The sequence below is a fragment of the Puma concolor genome, chromosome B4, assembly GCF_028749965.1.
Source record: "Puma concolor isolate L17-30 chromosome B4, mPumCon1.1.hap2, whole genome shotgun sequence".
NCBI classification, from domain to species: Eukaryota; Metazoa; Chordata; class Mammalia; order Carnivora; family Felidae; genus Puma; species Puma concolor.
Window position 1 is genome coordinate 52,907,142 of NC_141673.1, and position 27,954 is coordinate 52,935,095.

General features: G+C 40.8%; 1 protein-coding gene and 1 long non-coding RNA gene across 6 annotated transcripts in view; one reads left to right on the forward strand and one right to left on the reverse strand.

Annotated features, from left to right (window-relative positions):
• The window catches only part of CB4H12orf56 (chromosome B4 C12orf56 homolog), a 120,805-nt gene that overhangs the window by 84,356 nt on the left and 8,495 nt on the right, over positions 1-27,954 (forward strand). For 2 of the 4 annotated variants that reach the window (XM_086712915.1, XM_086712912.1), the window contains exon 13: positions 1,694-2,335. The exons of 1 other annotated variant lie outside the window; for it this stretch is intronic. In XM_086712915.1, coding sequence (XP_086569041.1) covers positions 1,694-1,892 — 199 coding nt within the window. In that variant the 3' untranslated portion in view covers positions 1,893-2,335. Of the gene's footprint in view, positions 1-392; positions 1,251-1,693; positions 2,336-27,954 lie in introns of those variants that run through there. One more of the 4 variants, XM_086712913.1, reaches the window with a different exon arrangement.
• The window catches only part of LOC147579073 (uncharacterized), a 118,981-nt gene that overhangs the window by 79,740 nt on the left and 11,287 nt on the right, over positions 1-27,954 (reverse strand). For both annotated transcript variants that reach the window (XR_015253519.1, XR_015253518.1), the window contains exons 2-3: positions 12,931-13,015; positions 7,239-7,300 (exon numbers count right to left, since the gene is read on the reverse strand). This is a non-coding gene — a long non-coding RNA (uncharacterized LOC147579073). The remainder of the gene's footprint in view (positions 1-7,238; positions 7,301-12,930; positions 13,016-27,954) is intronic.

The following is a 27,954-nucleotide window of genomic DNA, read 5'->3' on the forward strand; positions in this document are numbered from 1 at the left end:
CTGACTGGGGCTTCCAGGTCACCACAACTTGACCCTTTCGTTTCAACTTCCTGTGTGTTGTCTGAGGAAACCAGAAGCAAGATGCTCAGCACACACTGTGGTGAGGACAGTCCTGGCTTCCCTAGTAATGCCTTCAGAATGGACACATTGTAAATGAAATTCACTTCCTTTGCTGAATGAAGTGAAGTGTCTCAGTCAGCTGAAAGGCACACATAGCAGAGATGTTCTAGGTCACAAATAGGGGAGTTCAGACCGCTGCGGATACTGGCTGAGTCTTAGGTTTAGACCCCCATCCCCAACAGCCCTACACCCAGTGAGTATGTGCATACTGCTGCGAGCAATGTGAAAATTCTTGCTTTTAAAGCTATTTTGTTTCTTTTCATGACTTGCAGGTATTTTATTCACATGCCAGCCTTGGAAAAAAGGCTCCCATTGTGGTATCCTATTACCCAACCCACCACTCAACTTTTTCATGAAGTTCTGAAATTGGTTGAACAGAAACAATGTGTGGAACGTTAATAAGAATCTCAAATGTTAATCAGGAGTCAACCTAATATTTACGAGAAGACTTAAAATTTTGACTTATTTAATATCTGGCTATCCCTGTGTCTTACAAACAGATTTTATTTAAAGGTTCCATCAATACCCGTAAGAGAAGTCTTTAAACAGTCATTTATCTGCCACAAAAAAATCAACTTTAAATACGATGACATACGTAAAGTGATGCTAAAAAATGAGTGTTCCTCTCAAAAGAAGTTTCTAAAAATAAAAAACTATAAAGAAAACAGAGGCCTGTGGAGAGTAAATGTAGAAAGTGCAACCTGATGAGTTTGTTGGTGTGACAATGGAGAGTGGTGTGAACCCACTGAAATACCCAAAGATAAACCGTGTGGGGACTGGAAATTGCAAGGTGGTCATGAGAGAAATGCTGAGCAATAGGTAGACACCCCTGCCTGTCTACCTGTAAAAATCCCAGTGAAGTAAGTATTCACCAGAGAAAGAGCAGAACACCACAGGCACAGCTAGAAGAAAGGTCAGTTCTTCATTTACCATGGGGAAGGAAGCTTGGGCTTTCTTCACAATTAAATGCATTCGGGTGCTCAGTTTCAGGCACTCATGGGCTAGTGTGAGACTCTCATAGAGTCTCTGTGAAAGAGAAATTGTCTTTAAGCAGTTATGGCTCTCCCAACTATTTAAAAAAATGTCTTCACTTTATCTTATGGCAATAAACTAATCCAACAAAAACTCAACTTTGGTGTCACCGTGAGCTGTTGAATTTGGAATTCTAAGAACTTAGGAAGTGGGTTCTCTATTTTGACTTATCATGCCTTGAAAGAGGATCTGAGAAAAACCCCCAAAAAGAGCCCGCAAGCCAGATTTTTCTGTGCTGTGCATTAAAGAGAGAATTAAACTCACTGAAGACATCTTATTACTGGTTGTGGCTGAGCCATTAACCAGCTATTTGACCTTAAACAAGGCAGGTCTCCTTTCTGGGCTTCCTCTGCTATGTGGAAGGGTGAGACAAGATGTTCTCCAAGCTCTTATCCAGCTCTAAACATTCTCTGCCTGTGACAACATGCGTCTTAACACTCTGTGATGGGGTAGTGCATTTCTCTGCTATCCAGCTCAATGGGTGATTTCACGTTGATTCCAAATAATCCTGCTTTCTTTGGACCGAACGTTTCTCTTTCAGCTGTCACCAGCATCACCCCACAAAGCATCCAAGGCTCCTCCACTATCATCCATCAAAGACTACAAGACTTCTAGTTTCTAATCTGGAGGTGGAGATGGGGGGGGCGGGGCAGAATGGTGTTTATGAATGTCCTGAGCTTTTAGATGAGGGATTGCTCCCAAAAGACAGTCAGAAGAAGCTGAAAAGATTCTTGGGATAAATGCAAGCAATACTTCAAACTGGACTAATGATGGACAGTGGGTTGACTGACCCCTGGTGAAGGGTGGAACCCACAGAATGACAACAAGAGGATGATCAGCTCTGCCTCAGCTTCTACACAGTGCCCCAGCTCTGGGCTAACAGCAGTGCTGGCTCCTGAGAGGGCCTGGGATTCTCTCCTGCATGTCTTAGGTGCTTGAAGGGCTCCTTTCTCCCACTCACTGTTCTCTTTTCTCTAAGAGTATACTTAATCTCTGGGAGCCAAAGCTCTGTCAGAATGCATCTGAATCTCTCCATGTAGGACTATGTCAGTGGCATTTTTGAAAGCTAATGGTTGAATAATTTGTCATCCTGATTTTCTTATGACATTTGTCTATGCGTGTGCACAGTGTGGGAGGGCAACCCCAAAATTAATACATACTTTAAACGGTTATCTTTCCACAATTCTTTCCTACTGTGTTTTTTGCATTAATGCCAAAGCCAAGAATATCACTAAATAATCCATCTCTGTAAGTAATCAGACACATTTGACCAATTAAATATTGACTTCAACTACAAAATAATTACTTTTAGGAAGTCTAATTGTAGAAACATTTTGAATATGAAAATCACATATATAACTTTTTACAAATACAAAGGATCACCAAAAAAAGCAAGCACATAAAGCTAGTTTTCAGGCTGGGCTCAAAATTCTAGACTCTCTGACCACTTTTATAACACAGGCATTGCCATTTATCACCTGCACTAAGAGTAAACTCACAGTAATCAGCTCTACCGTTACACATGCACACACACACATATAATAGGGGGAAGAGCATGGGTTTTGAGGCCAAAATGGTTGAGTTTAAATCTTAGCTCTGCAGCAGTTTTGGACATTGGGAAGTTACTTAACATCTCTAAGCTTCAGTCAAAACAAAGATAATACAACCTATCCCACTGGATTGTTAGGAGATTTTAATGCAAAGATGTTTGTAATGCACATATCATGGTATGTGGCATGTAGTAAGAATTCGGTACATAGTATTTATTATTATTATTACCATTATTATTACTAAAATAACATTGAAGCTGGCTGAGAACTTATAGACTAATAAGTACTGGCCCTTAAAAAAGTAAGTACTGGGGCGCCTGGGTGGCTCAGTCGGTTGAGCGTCCGACTTCAGCTCGGGTCATGATCTCACAGTCTGTGAGTTCGAGCCCCGCGTCGGGCTCTGTGCTGACAGCTCAGAGCCTGGGGCCTGTTTCAGATTCTGTGTCTCCCTCTCTCTCTGACTCTCCCCCATTCATGCTCTTTCTCTGTCTCAAAAATAAATAAACGTTAAAAAAAAATAAGTACTGACTTTATTATTTTTTTTTGCACCAATGTGGGGAGTAGCTACTATACTAGCTCCTCTACTCAGAGACACCCTGATCAATATAGTATTGAAGAACAGATTAATTTAGTTATTTTTTAAATGTTTATTTATTTATTTTGAGAGAGAGAGGGAGAGAGCGTGGAAATGCAGATGGGGGAGGGACAGGGAGAGAGGAAGAGAGAGATTCCCAAGCAGGCTTTGCTTGTGCAGAGCCCAATGCAGGACTCCAACTCACAAACTGAGAGATCATGACCTGAGCCAAGATCGAGAGTCAGACGCTTCACTGACTGAGCCACCCAGGGGCCCCAGATTCACATGCTTATTAAATAAAAAATTCAATTTTCCATTAGTAGGAGTGTGATTTAATTGACAAGTGACTATTTCTATTGCTTACCACCAGGAATAGTTGGCTCTAATTGACACTGCTAATATGAGAGCTATGTGGGAAATACTCTTCCCAAGGGTAGACAGAAAGCTTTTTAGTTATGGAAACTTTTGTCAGCCTTTGTCTCACACAACTAAGCACTAACGGATCAAACTGATATACTGTATTTATAGAGTTCCTAATTGATCCACATGTAGTGTTCACTTTAATGAAATCTAGATAACCTAGAAACTATGTAAAGAGGGAGAAGCTTGAAGACCCTATAATTGATAACACATTTTACATGTTTCCATATTGAATCTCACTCATGGGCAGTATCACTTCTAATAGTGTATAAGAATGCTTGAGAGTACAGTAATAAATGTGCTCTGAGGCATTTGATAAAAGTGGTCAAAGCTTGTTGACTAGTGATAAGCTCCAACCTGTGACATTATATATTCTTTCTCTGAGGTTAGACTCACTTGTTTTATGTTAATATTTTTGTAGCATAGAGAAGTTCAGTGATGATTATAGAAGGGAATATGGAAATTTTTGAAGAAATTGATGGGAATTTTTGAGAAACTTTTAATAGTATTGACTATCTGATTTCTTTTTGTTCAGTGTATCTACTTGTAAAATGCAATGCTGGCTTGTAAGGTCCACTTGGACTTGGGTCTCTCCAGAAGAGAGACAGTCGGCAATTCTCCATCCAATCAGACCAAGCACTCTTGTATCTGCATATCTGTGTATGAGGTCTGAAGCTTTTCTCGTTTGGAAGCAGCAGGACTCCTTGGCTAGAGATCTTGGTCGTATGACTTTGTGGCTTAAAGTTCAGATGCTAGGTCAGAAAGACCTTGTTTTCATTCCTCCTTGCCTACTTTCTTGTCACCATCCCTGTGGCAGGTTAGTTAACCTCTTTCAGAATTTCCATTTTATCAACTGTAAGATAACAAAAAGCCTACCTTAAGGCTTTTTGTGAATATTTATTCATTCATATATAAAGAAATAATTCTGTGGCTACTATGTACTGGGATGAACCATATGATATTGCCATTTCAAGTTCAAAATTGTCGATATCCATAATTTCATATGGTTCAAACTAAAACCCTTTAACAAATTGTAGCTATTATCCTAACAGAAATACTAACTTGCTTGATGAACTTATACTTTAAATATTTACCATTTATTCTAATTTCCCAGATAGCAGGACACTTTGTTATAACCTGGCTTATTTTTGCAGTTTGGGTAAACCTCAAACCATCTAGTTCAATTACAAATTATTGAGGAAGCATAACATACTTCAACATGTTCAAATAAAATTTTATATTTGCTTCTTGCATCACCCCAAATAAAAAATGTTCTTCTACAGTCTTCTCAGTGAATGGTATTTCATTCATCCCACTGCTCAAAAGAGAAACCTGAGAACCTCTGTGTTTTCTCCTTTCTTTTCACTCACCCAATGCAACCTATCAGCAGTGCTTACTAGAGATGCCTTCAAAATATATTTGGAATCTACTGACTTCCCAGAATTACAGCTTTCACCCTGTCCAAGCCTCCAGCACCTACTGCAACAGCCTATTTATTTAGTCTCCTTGTTTTCACCCTTGACCCCTTTTTCTAAGGCAAGAGTGATCTTTTCAACAAAAGAATTAATACATTTATGATTTAAAAACTTCCTATTACCCAGGATGAAATCCAAAGTCCTTAATGGCTTTCAGGGCCCTTCATGACCTGGCCTCTGACTAATTCTGTGACCTAACCCAATTGGTCTTCTCACTTACTTCTCCCCAAACACACTGGACTTTGCGCATTGCTTTAAATCCCCAAGTCCCTTCAAGCCCTGGAAACTTGCACTAGCAAATCCTTGTCCCCCAGATCTTCAAGTGTTACTTCAAATAGGGCTTCTCTGATCACTCCAAAGTAGCCTCCTACCCACCTACATCACATCATAATGGATTTGTTTCCTGGGTATTTTTGCAATGTCAGAATTTAAGGATGTAAGCTGTTTGAGGGTCTGGCCTTCATTTGTCCTATTCCATATGATAACCCAGCAATTGGAATGGTGCCCGGCACAGTGTGTGAAGGAAAGGACTCAGAGAATGGGCGAAGGAGGCCAAGAGAGGCAACAGCACCAGCCCCAGTGCTCACCTCCCATCAAAATCCTGAGAGACCCCGAGGGAGGCCTGTACGAGAACCACCCGGCCCATCTACAGAATTGTGAGATACAATAAAAGACTGGATTTTTTCCCAGTTTTATAGTAAAAGTATAACTGAGAAAACTGTTAGATATTTACAAGCGTACCATGTGATGATTTCACGTGCCTATACACTGTGAAAGGATTTCTCCCCACCCACCCATCTTCTCACATATTCACCTTTTGTTTTTTAAATTTTTTTATGTTTATTTATTTTTGAGAGAGAGAGAGAGAGAGACAGCACGCAAGCGAGGGAGGGGCAGAGAGAGGGAGACACAGAATCAGAAGGCTCCAGGCTGTCAGCACAGAGCCTGATGCAAGGCTCAAATCCACGAACTGTGAGATCATGACCTGAGCCGAAGTTGGACGCTTAACCAACTGAACCACCCAGGCGCCCCCATATTCACCTTTTTTTTTTTTTTTTTTTTACATTTATTCATTTTTGAGAGACAAAGAGAGACAGAGCACAAGCAGGGGAGGGGCAGAGTGAGAGGGAGACAGAATCTGAAGCAGGCTCCAGGCTCCGAGCTGTCAGCACAGAGCCCAACATGGGGCTCAAACCCACAAACAGCGAGATAATGACCCGAGCCGAAGTTGGATGCTTAACCGACTGAGCCACCCAGGTGCCGCACCCCCCCCCCCCCCGCCATATTCACCTTTTTAAATGAGAATATTTAAGTTCTACTTTCCTAGCAAGTTTCATTTATACAATACAGTATTATCAACTATAGTCACCATGTTATACATTAGATTCTCACACTTTCTTCATCTTAGAACTAAAAATTTGTACCCTTGGGGCACCTGAGTGGCTCAGTCAGTTAAGCATCTGACTTCAGCTCAGGTCATGATCTCAGGGTTCATGGGTTTGAGTCCTGAGTTGGGCTCTGTGCTGACAGCTCAGAGCCTGGAGCCTGCTTTAGATTCTGTGTCTCCCTCTCTCTCTGCTCCTCCCCCACTCACACTCTCTCTCTCTCTCTCTCTCTCTCTCTCTCTCAAAAATATACATTAAAAAAAATCAAAAAATAAATAAAATAAAGGTTAGTACACTTGAAAATTTGGAGAGATAGTTCTCTCCCTCTCCCTATTCTCCCCTGTTCCCTAGCCCCTGGCAAGCACTTTCTACTCTGTTTCTATGAGCTCAACTTTGTTTTGTTTTTAAATAAAGGGTTGTTTTAAGCTTCTGAGTTTTAGATTCTTTGGGGTTTTTTTTAAATTTATTTTTTCACACTCAAAGTATTTTATTTTTGTTTTTGTACTTTACAGAAACTTTATTTTCAAATAGGATACATGATGCAGATAAAAACTTAAATACAAATATTTAGGTAGCATTAAGTACCCTACCTGTTCTCACTAATCTTCATTTGTTATCAATCATTAATTAATCTAATCCTTGCTATTTTACCAAAATTCAACAGAAAAATAATCAAGCTCACCTTCACAGGAAAGAACTCGTTTATTTTTCCAGTGTTTCCCCGCTTTCTTTTCCTTTCCTTACCTAGAAGAATGATAGAGAGAAAAAAATTCATATCACAGTGTGATGCTGCTGGTATGAATAAAAAACCTTTCACAGCCATCAGCAGTTTCCCTGCTGGCCAGCTTCTAAGTCTCTCCTACTCCCCACTGAGTGTTTTACTAAATAGCAATAGATAAAATAATCAACATTTTCATTTATTTTAAATAAACTTTCACATTATGTCAATGTTAGGGCAATTCCAAATTAAGTAATGTACCACAGTCAGGTACTCTAACTAGCTGAAGTGTTTCACTTGTCTGTATGTTTTTGCTATTTTTTCCTACTTTGTTAAAATCATATAAATTTTCCCTTTTGTCACTATAAATGGATTCAATAATCTTCTGAAGAGTTCTTCTAGTTCCTTTATCTTTAAAAAAATTTTTTTTAATGTTTATTTATTTTTGAGAGAGAGAGAGAAAGAGAGCATGAGCAGGGGAGGGGCAGAGAGAGAGAGAGAGAGAGAGAGAGAGAGAAGACACAGAATCTGAAGCAGGCTCAAGGCTCCGAGCTGCCAGCACAGAGCACGACTTGGGGCTCAAACCCACAAACTGTGAGATCATGAACTGAGCTGAAGTCGGATACTTAATCTACTGGGCCACCCAGGCGCTCCTCTTCTAGCTGTTGAAAATGGGATTTGTATCTGCCTAGACACAGCAGGGTCCACATCGTCCCTATCCCTCACCAGGGAGAGGCCCTCGGAATCACAAAGTACAAATAATAGCTGACTGCTTAAATGCTCCTGGTATGATACACACCAGGTACCATGAGACTGAGTGTTCCCTCAACCCTTCCTCTTCCAGAAGGGACTGGTAAAGGAAAGTTGTCAAGCATGGAGGAGACCAGGTGTTTGAAGGTTTACTGGTTAGATATCAGAGACTTCTGACTTCTGGGTTTGGGGACACCTTGGGTCAAAGCATTTTCTTTTCTTTCCACTTTTTCCTAGTCTGCTTTTCCTTCCTTGTTGCCTTCTACTTGGAAGATGACTCTAACCCTGAAAAACTAAGAGGAGCTCTGGGCAGGACAAAAGAAAAGGAAGCAAGATTATTTACCCCAAGATTTGGAAAGAAGCAAAGAGGACCTCTAAGTTTCCTTCTAGGTGGCCCATTCCTCTGAAGGCCCCAGGAGGGGGAGGGGTTTCAGGGCACAAGTTATTTCTATAAGATTTTGGAGTTGACAGAAGCACTAACTCACTTCCTCCCTCTTTCTACTCGGGAAAGGTATGGGGACAGAGTAGTAGTGGTGTTGACAGTGACTGGGGATATGGTGATCTGTTTGTTTGGCCAGTGAGGAGGGCAGTGGAGGAGGTCAAAGGAGGCTGAGGATCAAGTGACCTAGAACCACTGTGGGTTTTTGTGGGCTATCCGGCAGTAACTGCCATTGTTTACAACACCGTTTCTACAGGGAAATTATTTTGTCGGCTGCACAGCTGATCTACAAATGAATCTGAAAAGGACACATTTTATAAAGGGAGTATTTTGCTTCTATCAGCAACTAACCACCAGAGGGCATAGTTGGGTTAGGAAGAAAAAGATCTAATACTAAAACTGCTCTAAGCAGGAGAATGGACTCTTAAACTTTTACAATTCCTGTGGACCTTCAAAATTAAATTATTTTTTGTTGTTATGCTTCTTTAATATGTACTACATAAATACAGGTGTAAGAAAGCTCCTTATGCTCTTATTAAGTCAACACAAATTTATTTATTTATTTACTTATTTATTTATTTATTTATTTATTTATTTATTTATTTTTTAATGTTTATTTTTGAGAGAGAGAAACAGCACAAGCAGGGGAGGGGCAGAGACAGAGGGAGACACAGAATCTGAAGCAGGCTCCAGGCTCTTAGCTGTCAGCAAAAAGCCCGACGTGGGGCTCGAACTCACGAACGGCAAGATCATGACCTGAGCAGAGGTTGGACACTTAACCAACACAAATTTAGGATTGAAACGTTTATAAAATTAAATACAAATTAATATTTTTAATGTAACGTATGACATTTTGCTGAAACTCCATCTCCTCTTGCAAAATGAATATGGTACAATATATAACATAGGCTCTTGAGTTCAGTATCCTGCTATCACACTTTTCTCTTTCAGAACTACTACATGTCTTTTTTTACAGGCCATGCTGTCCCCTGACTTGGCTTGGCTTGAACATTTCCCTATCTGGAAGTGAAGTCTGATTCTGTTCTCTTTTTGACCAGGGACAATTAAAATTTTCCCACTCAGGACAAACAATGGATTAGCATAAACAATGCAAACACAGCCATGTCACTAAAATGAAAACAAAACTTCAAACTCTCTGAGAAACCCCATAGACTTTCAAGTTGAAAACTAGTCCCCTCCCCTGGGAAGAAAAAAAAAAACCCAAAAACCAGTCCCCAGTTTGAAAGGATCTGTTATAGATAAGAGGCTCGGTGGTTTATGCCTTTTTCTTCCCAGTACCCCTGTTTCATTTATAAAAGTGTCTTCATTTGGATGATAAAGTGTAACATTAAAAAACCTGCTTATAAGCTAGTCCTGTCATGGAGTTTTAAGATCAGCAAAGACCTGTGCCTTAGCAGTAGGAATTAGGAAAGAAAACACTTGTTAAAGCCATATACAGAAGTTTCATAGGCTTCTCCCAGAGGCTTATTTAGCCCATTATGAGTGAAGCTTTGAGGGTTAAATCAAACTTTAGACATGTTCTGATCTCCTTTTGTGACTCAGAGGTCTCAGGAGTTCCGCCTGCTTCCCACTCTCCCAAAACACCACCTTAAAATTTAAGCAGGCTATAAGAAAGGAAATAAAGGATTTCATCACACTTAGGATCCTCTGATATCTGAGAGCATATAAGGTCATTTTAGGGTAGGAGGAGTGAAACTTCTGAAAGAGTCACATTTACTCAGAAAAGCTGGAAGATAGGACAGGAGTTTTGTAACCGTATGACATAATTTGGCTAACATTGTGCATTGGGTTTGCTATACAAAATGATTCCTCACTGCCAAGTCTCAAGACCAAATTCAGTTGCCAACGTGACTTCAGATGGTTCAGTATTAACAATAATGAAAAAATGCCAGGAGTGCCTGGGTGGCTTAGTTGGTTAAGTGTCTGACTCTTGACTTCAGCTCAGGTCTCAATCTCAGGGGCGTGAGTTCAAATCCCATGCTGGGTTCTGTGCTGGGCGTGAAGCCTACAAAGGAAGGAAGGGAGGAAGGAAGAGAGGGAGGAAGTGACAGAGGAAGGGAGGGAAGGAGGAAGAAAGGAAGAAAGAAATGCCACAAAATAGTGAATTTTAAGGAGACCAAGAAACACTTCTCTAAAACATAAAGTATGCTGAGTGTGTGTGGGGGGGGGGGGGGGGGTGGACCAGATCCAAGAACCAAAATGGTCCACAAACTGAAATTTGCTGAGATCGTTCTGTTGAAGCAATGCTGATGAGAGCATCCTGGCAAGCTGGAGTCCTCATGCCTTCAGAACATGACTATCACCGGCATTATTTCATACTTAATCAAGCCCCAACTGGGGCAACTTGTCATAATGGACAGGATGGGGAGAGAGGGGAAAAAAGCACCATCTGTCTCTGGCATATGTGCCAGGGGCATTCAATGTGGAGGAAATGTCTTAAGTGGTCTGTCAGAAGGTTTAGGAGGTTCCCTATGATTTTCAAGGATCTTGCCCCAGAGAGAAATAAATTCAATTCAATAAGCATCTTTTCTGGGTTAGTTGGGTACTTAGAGCATACAAAAATCAACAAAACTAAGTCCCTGTTCTAACAAGCTAAGTTTTCTAAGCTAAATTATTTGAATATAATCTTCAAAATTTTTGCCGTATCATCTATATTTTTATTTACTCAATAATTTTCTACTATCTCTACCTACTTTAGCCATGTCCTAAAGGATATCTGGGAAATCACAGAGTTGGTGATCTAGATATATATTTTTAAACACTAGTATGTACATACATTTCTAATGTACATTTTTGTTTTATTATTTTTTATAATTTTTTTTTCATTTTTACTTTTTTTTTTCAACGTTTATTTATTTTTGGGACAGAGAGAGACAGAGCATGAACGGGGGAGGGGCAGAGAGAGAGGGAGACACAGAATCGGAAACAGGCTCCAGGCTCTGAGCCATCAGCCCAGAGCCCGACGCGGGGCTCGAACTCACGGAGCGGGAGATCGTGACCTGGCTGAAGTTGGACGCTTAACCGACTGCGCCACCCAGGCGCCCCCATTTTTACTTTTTAAGAGAGAGAGAGTGAGTGCAAGCAGGGGAGGGGCAGAGGGAGAGGAAGGGAGAGAATCCTGAGCAGGCTCCGTGCCCAACACAGAGCCCCACACAGGGTTCGATCCCGTGACCGTGAGATCATGACCTGAGCTGAAATCAAGAGTCAGACACTCAACTGACTGAGCCACCCAGGTGCCCATCTAGTGTACATTTTTAAATAAGCACAATTTTGGAGGTGCCTGGGTGGCTCAGTTAGTTAAGCACTTGACTTTGGCTCAGGTCATGATGTCAGAGTCAGTCTGTGGGTTCAAGTCCGGCATCGGGCTCTGTGCTGACAGTTCAGAGACTGGAGCCTGCTTCAGATTCTGTGTCTCCCTCTCTCTTTGCCCCTCCCCACTCTCACTCTGTCTCTTTCTCTCTCTCAAAAATAAACATTAAAAAAGAAACCCACAGTTAAAAATTTTTTAAATGTCTTTTCGTTAGACTACCTAAAATAAATAATCTTTGTACCCCTCCATGAGAATGATAATAGTGAGGAATATTCAAAATATTTTATAAGGACAGAACAGGTCAATGATGGAGGTACATAGAAAGTGTTACAGGAAATCACAGGAGATCACAGGAAGAAGGTCTCAAGGAGGCCTACTTATAAGATTTTGTATTTGAGGAGGCTTTAAAAATAACTAACTCTACGATATTTTTTTAACACCATAGAACATGGAAAATGATAAGACTTGACAAAGCTTGGTGGTTGGTGAGTGCATAGATATTCCTATATCATTCTCTTTACCTCTCTGTATACTTGAAACATTTCACAATAACAATAATAAAGTGTGTTTGGGATCTGGAGAAGAGAAAAAGCATTCTACGTAGAAGAAAAATAAGAATGAGCACAGAATCCTGAAATTCAGGCTGGGTGGTCTGGTTCAAAGTGCTGGAAGACAAGGTTGGAACATTAAGATGCTATCAGATCATGCCAGACCCTGGTTAAATGGTCCTAAGAGTCTGTGGATGTGGGAAACCCCTAGAGGTTTCTGATGAACAATATATGATCAGAGTGGCAGATTAGGAATAGAACTCTGGGAGAAATTTGTACGATGGGGAGAGCCCAGATTTGGGAGAATGTTATAATAATGATTCAGATAAAAATATGGTGGTCTACCTAAGTTCCATAATATCCTGATGTGTTTCCTTATTCTGCCAGCTTGCGTTCTATTTTTATTAAGGAAAAAAAATCCTGGGCTCCTGGCTAGCTCAGTTGGTAGAGCATATGACTCCTAATCTCAGGGTCATGAGTTTGAGCCCCACATTGGGCGTGGAGCCTACGAAAGGAAGAAGAAAGGAAGAAAGAAAGAGGAAGGAAGGAATAAGGAAGGAAGGAAAGAAAGAAGGAATCTATTCTTACCAGGCAGTCATACTTCCTCCTTCCTACCCCAGATCCTTTGTAGTCGAATCCAACTATATTGTAGACCAGGGTTGGGAAACTTTCTCTGTGAATGGTCAGACAGTAAATATTTTAGGCTTTGCAGGCCATATGGTCTCTGTTGTAATTACTTCGGCGTAGTGAGAAAAGCAGCCACAGACAATACATAATGAATGGGTTTGGCTATATTCCAATAAAACTTTATTTATAGAGACTGAAATTTAAATTTCAGAAAATTTTCATGTATCATGAAGTGTTTTTCTCAACATTTAAAAAATGTACAAACCATTCTTAGTTTTAGACTATATAAAAATTGGCTGCAGATTAGAGTAATGCAAAACAAAACCACGAGATGCCACTTCTCACCCCCTAGGTAGCTATTATAAAAAAGATACATAATAGCAATTCTTGGCAAAATTGGAACCCTCACACACCACTGGTAAAAATGTGAAATATCACAGCCGTCTTGGAAAGCAGTCTGGCAGTTCCTCAAATGGTTAAAGATAGAGTCACCATATGATCCGGCAATTCTACTTCTAGGTATATATACGCCGAAGAGAAATGAAAATATATATCATGCAAAATATTGTGTACAAATGTTCATGGCAGCATTATTCATAACCAAAATGCGGAAACATCCATATAGTAAATTATTTGGCAATGAAGAGAAATGAAGTATTGATGTGCTACAACATGGATGAATCCTGAAAACATGCTAAGTGGAAGAAACCAGGCATAAAAGACCAAATACTGTATGATTTCATTTACATGGAATGTCAGAATAGGCAAATATATAAAGACAAAAAGTAGATTAGTGATTAATTACAGTTAGGGGAGACAGGGGAAATGACTGCTTATGGGTATGGGATTGTTGGGGGTGTGATGAAAATGTTATAAAATTAATTGTGGTGATGGTAGCACAACTCAGAAAATATATTAAAAACCAATGAATTGTACACTTTAAAAGGGGGAACTGTATGGCACATGAATTATATCTCAATAAAGCTGTTAAAGAAAAAACGTAACAGGCTCCAGGCTACTTGGTCCTGAATGTGGAATTTTGCCAACCTCTGCTACAGATACCAGATAAACTGGTTCCTTTCAGAAGCTTACTTCAGATTCAGCTACTTAAATCTGGAAAATTCAATTTAGAAGAGCAGGAGGATGACTAGTCAGATAGGCTTTTGTTGTTGGGGCTTGCTGGGGAGCAGATCTACATGTGTTATAGATGTGTGATACAAACAATGATGAACTCCCTTCGACTCAGTGGTTTGTAATTAAATCCGGGAGCTGAGTCCACATGCTCAGATATACCCAGACTCATGTTATTTCCAGTATTGGCGTCTTGTATAGACACCAGGCTGTGAAGACCTTCACTTGGTCCCAGCCAAGCTTCTCAGGGAAGCAATCATTTTGTCCATCTCTCCTCTATTACTTAGACCAGGAGGCTAGTTAGCTGAAATTCCTCAACTTCCCATGGTTGAAAAACAAAACTTCATCTCATTACCTCTTTGGAGAGGTAATGTGAGGGGGTGATGAAAACATTTAATCTAAATGTTTCTTCTTCTTACTTAAAAAAAAAGTTTTTTTAAAGGGTACCTAGGGGCACCTGGTGGCTCAGTCAGTTAAGCTTCTGAGTCTTGGTTTAGGCTCAGGTCATGATCTCGCGGTTTGTGAGTTCAAGCCCTGCATCAGGCTCTTCACTGACAGTAGGGAGCCTGCTTGGGATTCTGTCTCTCCCTTTCTCTCTACCCCTCTCCCACTTGCTCTGTTTCTCTCTCAAAACAAACAAACAAACAAACTTTAAAAAAGTGGGGGGGGCACCTAGCTGGATCAGTTGGTGAAGCATGCAACTCTTGATCTTGTGGTTGTAAATCTGGGCACCATGTTGGGTGTAGAGATAACTAAAAAAAAAAAAAAAAAAAACCTTAAAAATAAATAATAAAATAGTAAAATAAAAACTAGTAAGGGTTTGACTGGAGAAGTACTTATTTTAGGAATAATGCTTTTTTTTTTTTAATGTTTACTTCTTTTTGAGAGAGAGAGACAGAATGTGAGTGGGAGAAGGGCAAAGAGAGGGAGACACAGAATCTGAAGCAGGCCCCAGGCTCTGAGCTGTCAGCACAGAGCCCGACGCGGGGCTTGAACTCACGGACCGCGAGATCATGACCTGAGCTAAAGCTGGACGCTTAACTGACTGAGCCACCCAGGTGCCACTATGAGTAATGCTTTTAAGAGACTTGGAAAGTTGTATTCCAGGACTGCTACCCAGGCACTGGTCAGAATTAAGACTGTCCCAAATTCTGTAAAGGACAATCTTATCCACCTCTTTGTATCTTTTGTCTTAAATCCTTAGAATTTCCCAAATGAGTTATTACCTTCTTCAGGAGAGCTAGACATTTTAGGAAATAAAACATAGAGCAGGGTTTCTGCTTTCAAGAGGGAAGTTTCTCAAATGACTTCCAGGCTCAATTCTGGGATAATTTATGCTCCATTTCCTTTCTCTTTATGCCTTGCAGGTGGTGATAGCTAATTTAAAAAAAAATTGGAAGAGAATCTTTGTTTTTATCATTATGTGTCAAGAATAGGTCATCAGTAGAAAGAAATGTTTAACATTATGCAAAAAGCACAGCCCCAAGAGTCTCTCTGAAACCCTTTGCCTCATATGCAAATTGATGAATGGACGGAACTGCAGCTTTTTAGTAATGCAGGCAAGAACGAAGGAATGAATGATCACCGGAGTTAAGAATTTAACAATACATACATAGTTCAGGAAAAAATACTCAAAAGATCTTCTTTGAGGAGAACAAGATATGATTTTTAATAATGCTAATGATGTCACTAAAAGAACCAAGTAAGTCCATGATCATTTAAAACACAATGAGCCTGGGTGGTTCCGTGGGTTAAGCATCCAACTTCAGCTCTCACGGTTTGTGAGTTTGAGCCCCGCATCAGGCTCTGTGCTGACAGCTCAGAGACTGCAGCCTGCTTCAGATTCTGTCTCCCTAGCTCTCTGCCCCTCCCCCACTTGCACGAGTGCTCTCTCTCTCTCTCTTAAAAATAAACATTAAAAAAATTAAAACACAAAGTGAGAGTCTTAATGAATGCTTCAATATCCAACCTGCAGAATTAACTAGAAAGAAAATGTTGACAAAGATACAGTTCTGATCTAATTCTGGAGCTCCAATAGTGTTAATATATGAGAAATTTTTGTTTTATTTAGAAAAATGATAAAATTTGCTGGAGTTGTAGTACAGTAATAGCAAAATTAATTACTAAAATTATTTCAGCAACTAGTAGCTATTGAGTATCAAGCGTGTGCTAATTACTGTAAAGTTTAATAAGACCCAGTGCCTATCTTTGAGAAGCTAACTTTATAGAAAGGGGAATAAATCAACCACAAAAATAATTATAACATAAGATGGTTGATAATAAATGACCACGAGGTAAAGTTTTGTGAGCCATAAGGAGAAAAGGCTTATGTGTTATTGAAATAATCAGTAAAATTTTCATGAAGGACATGGCATTTGAGATGAGAAAACGGTCACATTTTCCTGGTCTGGAAGTAAGAGAAGAACATTCTAGGCAGTGGTATGGCAACAGAAGTACCAAAGTGGAAAAGCAGGAGAGGTTTTTGGGAAATGGAACAGCTGTTTTGCCAGAGTGTAAACTACTGTATATTTTTTTTGGAAGAAAGACAGTAGGAAATACAGTTGGAAAAGTAGGTAGGGAGTACCTGGGTGGCTTAGTCAGTTAAGTGTCCGACTCTTGATTTCAGCTCATATCACGATCTTGCGGTTCATGGGTTTGAGGCTCACGATGGGCTCTGTGCTCACAGTGCGGAACCTGCTTGGGATTCTCTCTCCCCCTCTCTTTCTGCCCCTCTCCAATTTGCACGTGTGAGTGCTGTCTATCTCTCTCTCTCAAAATAAATAAGTATTTTTTAAAAAGTAGGTAGGAGTCACACTGTGACGAGCTTTTCATTCACTCACTCATTCAACAAACATTCACTGAGCACTTGTGCTAAACTCAGAGGTAAAAAAATCGACAGAGGAGACCTGAATGCTATAACCACAACAATTGTGTATTCATTGACTTTCACAACTAGAGGTCTAAACATTCCTTTGATAAAATGAAGTCACATTACTTGTATGCTCCCCAAACTTCATACAGAATTAGATCAGTTTATCAACAGTGGCGGTCTGAATCTATGCAAAGAGAAATGCCTTTCTCTCTGTCTCACAGGGTTCAAAAGTAATTTTGAGAAAGAAAGAAACACATTTGCAACCAATTATACTTTCAAGTTACATGCTAGTTTCAAAGAACTAGGGCAAATTCCTCAGCAGGTTTGGAAGGATTTAACCTGTTCCTCTCTGGGAATAGTGACTGATACAGCCCTTTCCACAACAGGCTGGTCCTGCATAGTTGGTCCCAGGGAGGGTGATAGCATTATGATGATCATGTCTCAGTGGCTGACCCACCAAACTGGTCACATTTGGGCTTTATCAACAGCTACTGCTAAAGAATTCCAAAGACAGGGGCACCTGGGTGGCTCAGTCGGTTAAGTATCTGACTCTTGATTTCTACTTAGGTCATGATCTTACATTTCATGATTTTGAGCACTGCATCGGGCTCTGTGCTGACAGCGCTTGGGGTTCTCTCTCTTCCTCTCTCTGTGCCCTTGCCCTGCTCGCACTCTCTTTCAAAATAAATAAATAAAAACAAAAACATAAAAAAAAAAAAAACTGCTTTAAAAAGAAAGAATTCCGAGAGAAGGAAGATGGCGGCGTAGCAGGACGCTGGGCTCACCGCGCGTCCTGCTGATCACTTAGATTCCACCTACACCTGCCTAAATAACCCAGAAAACCGCCAGAGGATTAGCAGAACGGAGTCGCCGGAGCCAAGCGCAGACCAGAGGCCCACGGAAGAGGGTAGGAAGGGCGGCGAGGCGGTGCGCGCTCCACGGACTGGTGGGAGGGAGCCGGGGCGGAGGGGCGGCTCGCCGGCCAAGCAGAGCCCCCGAGTCTGGCTTGCAAAAAGCGGAGGGGCCTGACGGACTGTGTTCCGACAGCAAGCGCGACTTAGCGTCTGGGAGGTCATAAGTTAACAGCTCTGCTCAGAAAGCGGGAAGGCTGGAGGACAAAGGGAAGGAGAGCTGCTGAGCCCCCGGACGACAGAGCTCAGTTTGGTGGGGAACAAAGGCGCTCGCCAGCACCATCTCCCCTGCCCATCCCCCAGCCAAAATCCCAAAGAGAACCAGTTCCTGCCAGGGAACTTGCTCGCTCCGCGCAAACACCCAACGCTGCGCTTCTGCGGAGGCAAACCCCCGGCAGCGGATCTGACTCACTCCTGCTGCCACAGGGCCCCTCCTGAAGTGGATCACCTAAGGAGAAGCAAGCTAAGCCTGCCCCTCCTGCCCCTGTGCACCTTGCCTACCCACCCCAGCTAAGACGCCAGATCCCCAGCATCACAAGCCTGGCAGTGTGCAAGTAGCCCAGACAGGCCACCCCACCCCACAGTGAATCCCGCCCCTAGGAGAGGGGAAGAGAAGGCACACACCAGTCTGACTGTGGACACAGCGGTGGGCTGGGGGCAGACATCAGGTCTGACTGCGGCTCCACCCACCAACTCCAGTTATACACCACAGCACAGGGGAAGTGCCCTGCAGGTCCTCACCACGCCAGGGACTATCCAAAATGACCAAGCGGAAGAATTCCCCTCAGAAGAATCTCCAGGAAATAACAACAGCTAATGAGCTGATCAAAAAGGATTTAAATAATATAACAGAAAGTGAATTTAGAATAATAGTCATAAAATTAATCGCTGGGCTTGAAAACAGTATAGCTGACAGCAGAGAATCTCTTGCTACAGAGATCAAGGGACTAAGGAACAGTCACGAGGAGCTGAAAAACGCTTTAAACGAAATGCATAACCAAATGGAAACTACCACGGCTCAGATTGAAGAGGCAGAGGAGAGAATAGGTGAACTAGAAGATAAAGTTATGGAAAAAGAGGAAGCTGAGAAAAAGAGAGATAAAACAATCCAGGAGTATGAGCGGAAAATTAGAGAACTAAGTGATACACTAAAAAGAAATAATCTACGCATAATTGGTATCCCAGAGGAGGAAGAGAGAGGGAAAGGTGCTGAAGGGGTACTTGAAGAAATAATAGCTGAGAACTTTCCTGAACTGGGGAAGGAAAAAGGCATTGAAATCCAAGAGGCACAGAGAACTCCCTTCAGACGTAACTTGAATCGATCTTCTGCACGACATATCATAGTGAAACTGGCAAAATACAAGGATAAAGAGAAAATTCTGAAAGCAGCAAGGGGTAAACGTGCCCTCACATATAAAGGGAGACCTATAAGACTCGTGACTGATCTCTCTTTTGAAACTTGGCAGGCCGGAAAGAATTGGCACGAGATTTTCAGTGTGCTAGACAGAAAAAATATGCAGCCGAGAATCCTTTATCCAGCAAGTCTGTCATTTAGAATAGAAGGAGAGATAAAGGTCTTCCCAAACAAACAAAAACTGAAGGAATTTGTCACCACTAAACCAGCCCTACAAGAGATCCTAAGGGGGACCCTGTGAGACAAAGTACCAGAGACATCACTACAAGCATAAAACATACAGACATCACAATGACTCTAAACCCATATCTTTCTATAATAACACTGAATGTAAATGGATTAAATGCGCCAACCAAAAGACATAGGGTATCAGAATGGATAAAAAAACAAGACCCATCTATTTGCTGTCTACAAGAGACTCATTTTAGACCTGAGGACACCTTTAGATTGAGAGTGAGGGGATGGAAAACTATTTATCATGCTACTGGAAGCCAAAAGAAAGCTGGAGTAGCCACACTTATATCAGACAAACTAGACTTTAAATTAAAGGCTGTAACAAGAGATGAAGAAGGACATTATATAATAGTGACAGGGTCTATCCATCAGGAAGAGCTAACAATTATAAATGTCTATGCGCCGAATACCGGAGTGCCCAAATATATAAAACAATTACTCATAAACATAAGCAACCTTATTGAGAAGAATGTGGTAATTGCAGGGGACTTTAACACCCCACTTACAGAAATGGATAGATCATCTAGACACACGGTCAATAAAGAAACAAGGGCCCTGAATGAGACATTGGATCAGATGGACTTGACAGATATATTTAGAACTCTGCATCCCAAAGCAACAGAATATACTTTCTTCTCGAGTGCACATGGAACATTCTCCAAGATAGATCATATACTGGGTCACAAAACAGCCCTTCATAAGTTTACAAGAATTGAAATCATACCATGCATACTTTCAGACCACAATGCTATGAAGCTTGAAATCAACCACAGAAAAACGTCTGGAAAACCTCCAAAAGCATGGAGGTTAAAGAACACCCTACTAACGAATGAGTGGGTCAACCAGGCAATTAGAGAAGAAATTGAAAAATATATGGAAACAAACCAAAATGAAAATACAACAATCCAAACGCTTTGGGACGCAGCGAAGGCAGTCCCGAGAGGAAAATACATTGCAATCCAGGCCTATCTCAAGAAACAAGAAAAATCCCAAATACAAAATCTAACAGCACACCTAAAGGAAATAGAAGCAGAACAGCAAAGGCAGCCTAAACCCAGCAGAAGAAGAGAAATAATAAAGATCAGAGCAGAAATAAACAATATAGAATCTAAAAAAACTGTAGAGCAGATCAACGAAACCAAGAGTTGGTTTTTTGAAAAAATAAACAAAATTGACAAACCTCTAGCCAGGCTTCTCAAAAAGAAAAGGGAGATGACCCAAATAGATAAAATCATGAATGAAAATGGAATTATTACAACCAATCCCTCAGAGATACAAGCAATTATCAGGGAATACTATGAAAAATTATATGCCAACAAATTGGACAACCTGGAAGAAATGGACAAATTCCTGAACACCCACACTCTTCCAAAACTCAATCAGGAGGAAATAGAAAGCTTGAACAGACCCATAACCAGCGAAGAAATTGAATCGGTTATCAAAAATCTCCCAACAAATAAGAGTCCAGGACCAGATGGCTTCCCAGGGGAGTTCTACCAGACGTTTAAAGCAGAGATAATACCTATCCTTCTCAAGCTATTCCAAGAAATAGAAAGGGAAGGAAAACTTCCAGACTCATTCTATGAAGCCAGTATTACTTTGATTCCTAAACCAGACAGAGACCCAGTAAAAAAAGAGAACTACAGGCCAATATCCCTGATGAATATGGATGCAAAAATTCTCAATAAGATACTGGCAAATAGAATTCAACGGCATATAAAAGGAATTATTCACCATGATCAAGTGGGATTCATTCCTGGGATGCAGGGCTGGTTCAACATTCGCAAATCAATCAACGTGATACATCACATTAACAAAAAAAAAGAGAAAAACCATATGATCCTGTCAATCGATGCAGAAAAGGCCTTTGACAAAATCCAGCACCCTTTCTTAATAAAAACCCTTGAGAAAGTCGGGATAGAAGGAACATACTTAAAGATCATAAAAGCCATTTATGAAAAGCCCACAGCTAACATCATCCTCAACGGGGAAAAACTGAGAGCTTTTTCCCTGAGATCAGGAACACGACAGGGATGCCCACTGTCACCGCTGTTGTTTAACATAGTGCTGGAAGTTCTAGCATCAGCAATCAGACAACAAAAGGAAATCAAAGGCATCAAAATTGGCAAAGATGAAGTCAAGCTTTCGCTTTTTGCAGATGACATGATATTATACATGGAAAATCCGATAGACTCCACCAAAAGTCTACTAGAACTGATACATGAATTCAGCAAAGTTGCAGGATACAAAATCAATGTACAGAAATCAGTTGCATTCTTATACACTAACAATGAAGCAACAGAAAGACAAGTAAAGAAACTGATCCCATTCACAATTGCACCAAGAAGCATAAAATACCTAGGAATAAATCTAACCAAAGATGTAAAGGATCTGTATGCTGAAAACTATAGAAAGCTTATGAAGGTAATTGAAGAAGATTTAAAGAAATGGAAAGACATTCCCTGCTCATGGATTGGAAGAATAAATATTGTCAAAATGTCAATACTACCCAAAGCTATCTACACATTCAATGCAATCCCAATCAAAATTGCACCAGCATTCTTCTCGAAACTAGAACAAGCAATCCTAAAATTCATATGGAACCACAAAAGGCCCCGAATAGCCAAAGTAATTTTGAAGAAGACCAAAGCAGGAGGCATCACAATCCCAGACTTTAGCTTCTACTACAAAGCTGTCATCATCAAGACAGCATGGTATTGGCACAAAAACAGACACATAGACCAATGGAATAGAATAGAAACCCCAGAACTAGACCCACAAACGTATGGCCAACTCATCTTTGACAAAGCAGGAAAGAACATCCAATGGAAAAAAGACAGTCTCTTTAACAAATGGTGCTGGGAGAACTGGACAGCAACATGCAGAAGGTTGAAACTAGACCACTTTCTCACACCATGCACAAAAATAAACTCAAAATGGATAAAGGACCTGAATGTGAGACAGGAAACCATCAAAACCTTAGAGGAGAAAGCAGGAAAAGACCTCTCTGACCTCAGCTGTAGAAATCTCTTACTCGACACATCCCCAAAGGCAAGGGAATTACAAGCAAAAGTGAATTACTGGGACCTTATGAAGATAAAAAGCTTCTGCACAGCAAAGGAAACAACCAACAAAACTAAAAGGCAACCAACGGAATGGGAAAAGATATTTGCAAATGACATATCGGACAAAGGGCTAGTCTCCAAAATCTATAAAGAGCTCACCAAACTCCACACCCGAAAAGCAAATAACCCAGTGAAGAAATGGGCAGAAAACATGAATAGACACTTCTCTAAAGAAGACATCCGGATGGCCAACAGGCACATGAAAAGATGTTCAGCGTCGCTCCTTATCAGGGAAATACAAATCAAAACCACACTCAGGTATCACCTCACGCCAGTCAGAGTGGCCAAAATGAACAAATCAGGAGACTATAGATGCTGGAGAGGATGTGGAGAGACGGGAACCCTCTTGCACTGTTGGTGGGAATGCAAATTGGTGCAGCCGCTCTGGAAAGCAGTGTGGAGGTTCCTCAGAAAATTAAAAATAGACCTACCCTATGACCCAGCAATAGCACTGTTAGGAATTTATCCAAGGGACACAGGAATACTGATGCATAGGGGCACTTGTACCCCAATGTTCATAGCAGCACTCTCAACAATAGCCAAATTATGGAAAGAGCCTAAATGTCCATCAACTGATGAATGGATAAAGAAATTGTGGTTTATATACACTATGGAATACTACGTGGCAATGAGAAAAAATGAAATATGGCCTTTTGTAGCAACGTGGATGGAACTGGAGAGTGTGATGCTAAGTGAAATAAGCCATACAGAGAAAGACAGATACCATATGGTTTCACTCTTATGTGGATCCTGAGAAACTTGACAGGAACCCATGGGGGAGGGGAAGGAAAAAAAAAGAGGTTAGAGTGGGAGAGAGCCAAAGCATAAGAGACTGTTGAGAACTGAGAGCAAACTGAGGGTTGATGGGGGGTGGGAGGGAGGAGAGGGTGGGTGATGGGTATTGAGGAGGGCACCTTTTGGGATGAGTACTGGGTGTTGTATGGAAACCAATTTGACAATAAATTTCATATATAAATAAAAAAAAAAATAAATAAATAAATAAATAAATAAATAAATAAATAAATAAAAAAGAATTCCAAAGACAAATTATTGCAGCTGATTTCAGTCTTGAACATGATTAGAATATCTATCCATATGGCGAAGGTGGCACAGTTTGAAGAGCTGCTGAAAATGCAGGAACTCAGATTTTATTATTTTTTTATTTTTAATTTTTTTAATGTTTATTTTTGAGAGACAGACACAGAGCACGAGTGGGGGAGGGGAGAGAGAGAGGGAGACACAGAAACCAAAGCAGGCTCCAGGCTCTGAGCTGTCCGCACAAAGCCTGATGCGGGGCTTGAACCCACGAATTGTGAGATCATGACCTGAGCCGAAATCGGACGCTTAACCAACTAAGTCACCCAGGTGCCCAGGAACTCGGATTTTAAAGTAGCAAACATGGGCATGCTGGTTATTAAAATAAGGAGGTGTGTCCACGTTTAAACACTTTTAAAAGAAAATGTGAAATAACAAAAACAGAAAATGTAGAGCAATTACATAGATGACAATTAAAATGAAATGTGAAAATGTATTATGGAAAAGGCTCTAGTAAAAGATTATCATTAATTCAAGGGACTATAATAAGGAGACTTCCCAGGCTGAGTGTGAATGGGGTATAAGGCGGGGCTAGGGGCTTAAAAAGCTTTCCCAGTTTGAAGCCAGAATCGGTGGAATGCCCTGTCCTCAGGGCTTTAACTCAGTCCTAATATCAAACACCACAGAAACGGCTGCCACAGTTGTGTTTGCACCCAGGAAAAAGTGCTGCGTGCAAGTCCTCACACAAAGCTTCCGGGCCTCGAATAGCCTCACTTTTCTACCTACACTTTTCTACTTACCACTCACGTGTTAGTGTTTCAGTAATACAGTATCTCCGAGAACCTAATCACTGTCCCTTCACCCCCTCAACCTGAAATCCACACTGGGCCAGCCCAATCAAGAAAATGGCCTACTTTTGATCCCCCAGACAAACGTAGGAGCCATTTTTAAGATCAGATTTCTGCCGGGTGACATTCCCTATAGACTGGAAAGGAAGGAATAGTAGAAACACCATTTATTTAATTCAGTCAATCAGTGTACATGTTTGAGTGCCTAATATATTCCTAGCATTGTGCTTGATGCCATTAGGGAGAGAAGTGTCAGAGGCTAATAGTCAGGAATACGGGATGAGCACAACTAAATAAAGAAGGTACAAGACAGTACATGATTAGCTGTGATCTCTCCCCTTTGTATGTACTATGCTAAGAAGGCGCCCTTGTCAAACTGCCTTGCTACCATGGTGACAGTTACTAAGAAATGCACAGACCCACATATGAACTGGTTAGAGAGTTCTGGTTGTTGCTGTTGTTTTTAAATATGTAGTTTCTCCAGTCAAATGAATGGTTCTTAATGTTGGTCTCCAATTTTCTCTATGGATTCTCTACATTTGAGTCCTGGAAGAAAAGTGAACCAAGAGTATGTGGACCCACTGTGCTGACCCTGCAGAGTCTGGGAGTTTTCCTGCTGCTTTAGATCAGACTTTAACCCTTCATGTGTTGTTCGGAGTGACCTCAAGCGCCCCAGGCTTCTAAATTTATCCAATCTGTTAATATACAGGTATATTCCCCAAAGTTAAGAAACAATTCTGGATCATGTCTTATTCTAACTTCTTGCTTTGGTCTGTCTTGTGGTTTCTATCTTCCCTGTGCCCCGCTTCATCCTAACTGTGACCACTGTCCCCTCTTCATTTATTCCCCAAGTACCATTACATATAAGTGGTCATTTATTATTATTTTTTTTTGGGGGGGGGGCAAGTGAACAAGGGGCAGAGACAGAGAATCCCACAAGGGACAGAGATAGAGAGAGGAGAGAGAAGCGGGGTTCACCCAAAACGGCGGTCGTGCTCCCTGGAAGTGGGGCTCAAACTCACAAACTGTGAGATCATGACCTGAGCTGAAGTCAGATGCTTAGCCAACCGAGCCACCCAAGCACCCCTATAAGTGGTTGCTTATAATGAACAGTTAATGGAAGTCCGGGAACAAGAAAGGAGGTAGTATAATACAGCACAAGGAAAGAAATATAAGTACCTAAAAGTTCTTTGGCCATTTTCAACATGGGGAATTTCTCACTGTATTTTCTTCTCAGGGTGCTGCCATTTTGCTCAGACTTCCTTCTCATCTCTTTTTTAAGTTCTTCAAGTCCAATCTCGGAGGTTCTATTATTCAAGGCAACTTAGGTTGTCAAACCTCCCCCCCATACAGACTACCCCAAAATGCCAACTTTTTTTTTCCTTCTCAAACAAAGGCTCCTCCCCCCCCCTGCAAATGTTGCCATTCCCCTAGTATGCAAAATAGCAGCTAAGAATAGCTATTTTAAAAGTTATTTATTTTCTTTCCCTGTTCACATGCATTTTGGCTTAACTCTCTCATTTGATCTGTATTTAAGGTACTATTTTTCTTGAGGCTGTCTGAAATAAAAATGTAAAGTCAAGGTTTCAGAATCATTTTGAATTGCACATAAGCCATTTATTGGTTTGTTTATTGGGGGAGAATTCTAGTTCTTTTTTAACTCATTTTCTAATAAATAATTTCTCAAAGATTCAGAAAAGCTACTGAATGATTTGTGAGTTTCTGACTGTACTGTAAAAGATAGGGAGAAGAATAAAAACAGGTTCCCTGTAGAAAACTCCCTACTGTATCTGGCATTATCCACAGACCAAGGACCCTTTTACGAGTACCCAGCACAATTTTCATAAAAGAAACCTTTCTTTATTCAGTCACAAAAGTAGATGCTTAGGCAGTGACCACAACTTTGCCTTAAGGATAAGAATCTTATCTCAGACTACAGAAAAGCTTCCAAGGGTGCAGAGGGATGATTATCTCTAAGGTAGCCCTAAGTTATATTTGAATGTCATCTCCTAAGGAAGGTAACATAGAAGTATGGCTTCTTGTGAAGATGGGTATTTCCCCTTGGATGGATCTCAATTTATATAAATTGATTTATATAGATGGAGATTTACAGAAATCTCCATCTATACCTCTATGAGGCTGTTACAAACTGTGCTGGGCACCAGACAAGGTACCATGAAGATATGAGCAAACAATGAAATAAAATCGAGATCCTATAGGAATCCTACTTAGAATTCAGAGGCTAAGAAGTAAAAATTATGGAATGAAAAACAAAGTAGAATTGCTTCACAGAGTTCTGGAATTTTAGAACTAGAAATATTTTAAAAATCATTCACTGATTTGCAGAGAAGGAAATGAGAGCTCAGAAGGGTTAGTAGTTTGCCTGAAGTCACACAGTGAATTAGCAGCAGAGTCCACAGATAATCAAGAGGTTTATCTACCTTACCACATGTAACAACCATTAAGCATCAATTCTTTGCAAGGAAATATATTGCTTAAGAAAACACATGTAAAATGCCGAGCACAATGTCTGGAACCACAGCTGTCATCACAATCAACATCATCGTCATTGTGGCTAAAAGTACAGATTTTGATATTAGACCCTGATGTGAGTCTCAGCTCTGTCACTAGGTGTGACTATAGATAACATATTTACCTATCTAAGCCCCGGTTTCTTCATCTATAAAATGGGAATAAAAATAGTAGACGCTATTAGCGTCTACCTAATAGAATAGTTGCGGGGATTATATATATACTCACGAGTGTATGTACATGTACACATATGTTGAAAATGTTCAAACATTAGCTGTTCCACAGTATTACTAACCTATGTAAGAAGACAGAGTCAAATTAGAATACACACATATAGAGCATTGGTGGAGTTTCTCTTTGCTCCGACCAGGAAGTTAATATTTACTGAGCATGCACTGTGTACAGATACCAGCACACAAGAGTATGGAACAACAAAAACAGGAGAAGAGACGCTATTTCTGATGTTATATTATGGTAACTATTATTCTCAACAAATATACACCAATTACCTACATGTTAATAAGACTGAGTTTGTGCTTTCAAGGAGCCTGCAATCTAGTGGAGGAAGGAACCAGGCTGTTATCATACGGAGTGGTACGTACATGGCTGAGCCAGAGCTTAGAGCTATGGGAGCTCACGGAAGGACATCCTATCTAGGAAGGGAGGAGGTAGGGAAGGGAGCATCAGAGGAGGTTTCTCAGATAAAAGGATAAGGAGTTGGCCAAAGTGAGAAGGGTTGGAAAGAGACTGAAGCCACAGACCAGCTGTGGTGGGTGCCCTCGGCTGGCTCTCGGCATCCACTCCAAACCCCTAGTGTGCTTTCTGATCCTGCAGGGGCTAAAGAAGGAAAAACCACGTTTCCCCTCATCTCCCTGCAGTTAGG